This window comes from Poecilia formosa, unplaced genomic scaffold (genome assembly GCF_000485575.1).
Source record: "Poecilia formosa unplaced genomic scaffold, Poecilia_formosa-5.1.2 Scaffold14, whole genome shotgun sequence".
NCBI lineage: Eukaryota > Metazoa > Chordata > Actinopteri > Cyprinodontiformes > Poeciliidae > Poecilia > Poecilia formosa.
The window spans coordinates 536,975-541,711 of NW_006799953.1; the positions used below are offsets into that span (position 1 = coordinate 536,975).

Genomic DNA, 4,737 nt, shown 5'->3' on the forward strand with positions numbered 1-4,737 from the left:
CACATCCAATCAGTTGTTGCTTCATGTTTAAATTCGGTAAATATCTGAAATCGATATCTTGCTCTTTCTGATAAACTTCGAACGTGCTCTGAAGAGTGATCTGCCGCAATAGAACTGTGGAACAGGTCTGAGAAAACGCTGTCTGTGAGCTACATTCAAGAGAGAGATTCCCTTGTGATGTCATAGAGTGATGACATCAATGCTGATACCATTGATGCCATTGGAACTGAACATTCTATTGTAGCCTGAAGTAAAAACATTTTTCTAGACAATGTCAAACATTGAGAAGTTTTAATTTTTGTTATCAAACATTCTGAAGCCAAAAAACCCCCAAAAACTCAGAAATATACAGGGCCATCCTCGAGAATCAACTCAAACCCAGTTTCACACAAATACAACGACACTAGCATAAATGTTTAGCTTTTGAACGGCACCTTTCTAGGTTGCTATCAAGCTAATTTTCTCTTAGCTAATTTTCTTGTCTTTTTCTCTCTCCCTGAAGAATAAGTTCTCTTTTGCGACACTGGTTTGCTTGCTTTTGAATACGCTTTTAACGGCAGCTCAAATCACAGGGTAACATTACCAACAGTGTCCACCAGGGGGAAGCCAAGAGCAATATTTTTTTTATTTTTACCCATATCAAAATTAGTTTCTACATTACGGAGCCCTCCAGGGGACATGGGGATTTTCTGTTCTTTTGCGTTCCCTCGCAATTATTATTAACGCTTTGGTGCAAAAGACTGATTGAAAATCGATTTATTTACTGCATGTTTATGTCTCTTAAGGCTAAGATGGAACGGCACTGAAAGCAGCCCTTTAAACCATTCAGACTACGAACACAGTAGAGACACAATCAGATGACTGTTTACCCCGCGATAATAACTCAGAAATAGTCCAAATAGTTTGGATGTATTTTTATTTCTTTCCTACTAACTGTTTCTGTTTATATCATAGGTTTGTTGTGCCTTTCTACACTAAAGAAAAAAGATATAAAACGTCTGATATTTCACAACGAGATATTAACATTCATGGAAAAACCTTATAAGCTTGTATTAAAGCAGAAAGTACGGCGGCCACCGTAAGAAAGGCTTACAGTATCAATTATGCCGCAAGAACTGATCAGTACATTATTGAGGGAACGCAAAAAAAAAAAAAAAAAAAAATTCCCCATGTCCCCTGGAGGGCTCCATGACTAAATATATATTTATTATATGGAAGGAGTCTGCGAAAGGAGTCAGCTGCCCCGTCATTGCATAGAAGTTCAAATTTATAGGACTACTGATTGCTAAATGAAGGAGGAGGTGCGTGCAGTTTTCAATCCCTAATTTCCTCCATGTCTCTCCTCAGAGACGTGGTGCATAGCTGAGGAAATCCCCAGGTTACAACTCAGTAAAATCCAAAGCATCTTTAAGTTTATAAAAATATATATGTTCAATGTACAGTTATATATTATCAATCATAAAGGCTCATCCATCAAAAATAAATGGCTAAACTGAAATCTATATACATGTCTTCTCTCGAAGGAGAGAAGACACAAATACACACAGTTGCATACAGAAATACACAACAAAAGAGAAAAAAGCATGAGTGCAGTATTCAGAGGACTGACCGAAATTAACCACATAAAACCTTTTAAACCACACTCAGGGGAAAGAGTGAAAAGAATCAATTGCAAAAAAAAAAATTATGCAGACATTTGAATTAGTAAACAGGTTTGGTAGAAAGGAAGCACAGCTAAAATATTGCCTTTCAAAGTAATATTTAAAAATGTTTTCAATTTTTAACAACAAAACAAATTGCTTTGTTTTTAAACAAATTTAAAAACAAAATGTGGAGGTTCTGTATGCTGACAGTGTTTTCTTCAGGGAAAGGCCTATTCCACTCCACAGGGTTGTTCATTTTTCACTATAAACTTCATCATAAAAGAGGTGAACAGGTTTTAAGTTACCAGCACTCCAGGTACGGCTTCAGTCTTTCTACTTTGGTTTTTCCTAATAAATAATGGCTATTAAAAAAATTAATAAAGAAAAAGTGAGATGAAAGGAATGATAGGTGATGGAGTTTTGTTTTTATTTTTATTGTTAATCACTTCAGTACAAGTCAGAATCTATCTGTTGTAGCTCTACTTCTGATTACCCCATGGGTGGTTTTCAACATCTGCCACGCTCCTTCTGAGCATCGCTCTCCTTCTGGGTGGTAATCATGTTAGAAATGTCTATATATCTATAGATATATAGATGTGCGCACACACATTTTAAATTTGGCCTCCCCAGAGGTAGTCCTGCACCCCCCTGGCCCCCGCAACTTTAAAAGTCTAGCTCCGCCACTGCGCCTCAGGTGTTAAAAAGTACCATAACCCAGCATTAGGTGGCGCTATATAGAGAGTAATTAGCCCGGTAAAAACCAGCCCAGTGTCCGTGGCAGCCGAATGCATTCGTCTTCTTACTTTGCTGCCATTCCTAAATCTTCAAGCAGACTACAATTCTAAAACGGCGCAGAAAACTGACGTCATCGTTCACAACTTCTCTTCCTGTTCGCTGATTGGCCCGGTAAAAAATCTACTGGAGACGATCCGAGTCAAGGGGAGAAAGCCCAAACTGCGCTGGAAGCAATATTTTTCTTTTCAAGCGGAATTACACAGGAAGGCAATCGGCTAGGCTAAAGGGTAATGCATTTTGACTAATAACTCCTAAGTCCCATGCTGAAAGCTTTATATTAACTTAATCCTTAAATGACTGCATTACCTGACGCAGGTCATGCCTATTTAAGCTTACCTATCCTCTCCTTTAGCCAGTAGGTGTCTCTAACGTCGATTGCTGAGAAGTTTAAAATCTGATTCCTAGGAACATTTCTAATAATGGAATTGACTTGGTAGGGAATTTTAACTCAAGTAAAAATAAAACTCCATGTCTTTCCACATTTCATAGATATTCTTAATAAACAATTGTGTTTTGTTTATTTTTGATGACTCAACAACTCTATGATAGTTTGGTTCAGTTATTAGCAAAACCTTGTTTTACTGTGACTCTTTTGCATAGTGTGACAACTCAATAATGGCCACCTACTCCCAAAACACAATTTGGAATAGTCTTCCTGCATTTTCTTACGTTGTATTTCTAACAGAGAAACTGCAATTGGCCAAATTGCTTTTATTTTTTTTTTTTTTTTTTAGGTCCAAACCAAACCTCTTCCCTACAAACTTACCAAAGTAGAAGTTGGGACCATTATGGGGCTGAAAAAACTTCCCACAGGCTTTGGCATGAACATCTGCACCTTTGCTGACCAGCAGCTTTACGTAGAACATACTCCTCCTCTCAATGGCTATGTGTAGAGCAGTCTGACCTATAATAAACATAGCAAAACATATTTTTTATATTTTTTTGTTGTTAAAAACCAAAAAGGACACTATTAATTGGTACTTTAAAATGGTGGAACATGGAGAAAGAGAGCAGACTGACAAGTTTAAGCTTTTATTCATAAGAAAGTTTACCTTTATAGTAGCTGTCGGTGAAGGCGGCGTTCACAAACTCTTTTATGTCGCCGATCCTCTCTGAAACTTTGACCAGCTCCTCTATGGTTTCGTTCTTGCCATCTTTGAGGTGCAGCAGAGCTTTCATCAGGGCGGTTTTACCGTACGACTGATCTGTGGATGTGACCGCATGTTGGGGGAGTCAGAACACAGATCTGCTGTTTGGGACACCATCTGGGTCATGTACACACTTACACAGAGAGTCAGAGAGTTTCTTCATGTTCTGATGCAAGTACTGGTATAGGCCGTCCAGTTTGTTGACGTCCCTGCTGGCCACTGCTTCAAACAGACGCTCAATGGTAAAAGTGGAGCTGTCTCTCTTTGGCCGTGATGCCTCACCTCGAATCCCTCTGGAAGCAAAAGTTGTTGCATATCTCAGGGTTTTTACTGCAGATCAAGCAGTTTGTTAGTCTATTATAATCAGTAATAAGTGGCTTGACAGCTCACAGTTCCCCTGCTGTAATGTAATGGCAAATTAAGGCAGAATCAGTTTATGTCTGTGTGCTGAGACTCACTTGTCAAAATTGAGCTTGACCGGCTCCATTTCCTCCTGGTAGTCGGTGTCCATGGGGGCTTTAGGGGCCTCTTTGCTCAAACCTAAAGCAGAAGCCAAACCATCCTTCTTTGGTGCTTTTTGCTTCCGTTTCTCCTCCTCCGTTCTGTCATCCGCCTCCAGATGGAAATCAGAAATCTTTGATTTCCTCATCTTTACATAAAACTCTGGTAATCTGGAATGAAACATGACAGGTGTTTTCACATTCAGTGGGTCTCAGAGGGAGCAATCGTACAATCATTTTTGTGTAAATGCCTCCTGAGTATTATGTGCATGCCATGATGTATTTTCTTGATTACTGTTGTGTTTTAGCAATATACTTGAATTAGTTCTGGTTAGAAAGCTAACCACTCTTAGCCTGCGTAGTTCAATTACCAGTTGGTTGTAGTTTTGAGACAGAACAAATCCAGGTTAACTCAGCTGGTTGTAGATTGGGGTTCCACAAGGCTGCTGTCTCAGTCCTTCGCTTCACAGAGTAGACACCAATGATATTACTCACTACAAATATTAATTAGGCTGCAGTTAGACCCATATAATTTTAGTGTCATGACAATCAGACATCAATAACTTGACTGAATGTGATTAAACTCAAAGAGGTTACTAAGGATTTTTAAAAGCTAAAAATGCAACCTGATTTCATAAACAAATTTTCAAC

At 38.7% G+C, this 4,737-nt stretch overlaps 1 protein-coding gene across 3 annotated transcripts in view; it reads right to left on the bottom strand.

Moving 5' to 3' along the window:
• Nucleotides 1-4,277, bottom strand: part of trpv1 (transient receptor potential cation channel, subfamily V, member 1) — a 27,620-nt gene extending 23,343 nt beyond the window's left edge. For all 3 annotated transcript variants that reach the window (XM_007545805.2, XM_016668246.1, XM_007545802.2), the window contains exons 1-4: nt 4,045-4,277; nt 3,725-3,879; nt 3,491-3,643; nt 3,205-3,342 (exon numbers count right to left, since the gene is read on the bottom strand). In XM_007545805.2, the coding sequence (XP_007545867.2) occupies nt 3,205-3,342; nt 3,491-3,643; nt 3,725-3,879; nt 4,045-4,271 (673 nt within the window). In that variant the 5' untranslated portion in view covers nt 4,272-4,277. The remainder of the gene's footprint in view (nt 1-3,204; nt 3,343-3,490; nt 3,644-3,724; nt 3,880-4,044) is intronic.
• Between the last annotated feature and the right edge of the window lie 460 nt (nt 4,278-4,737).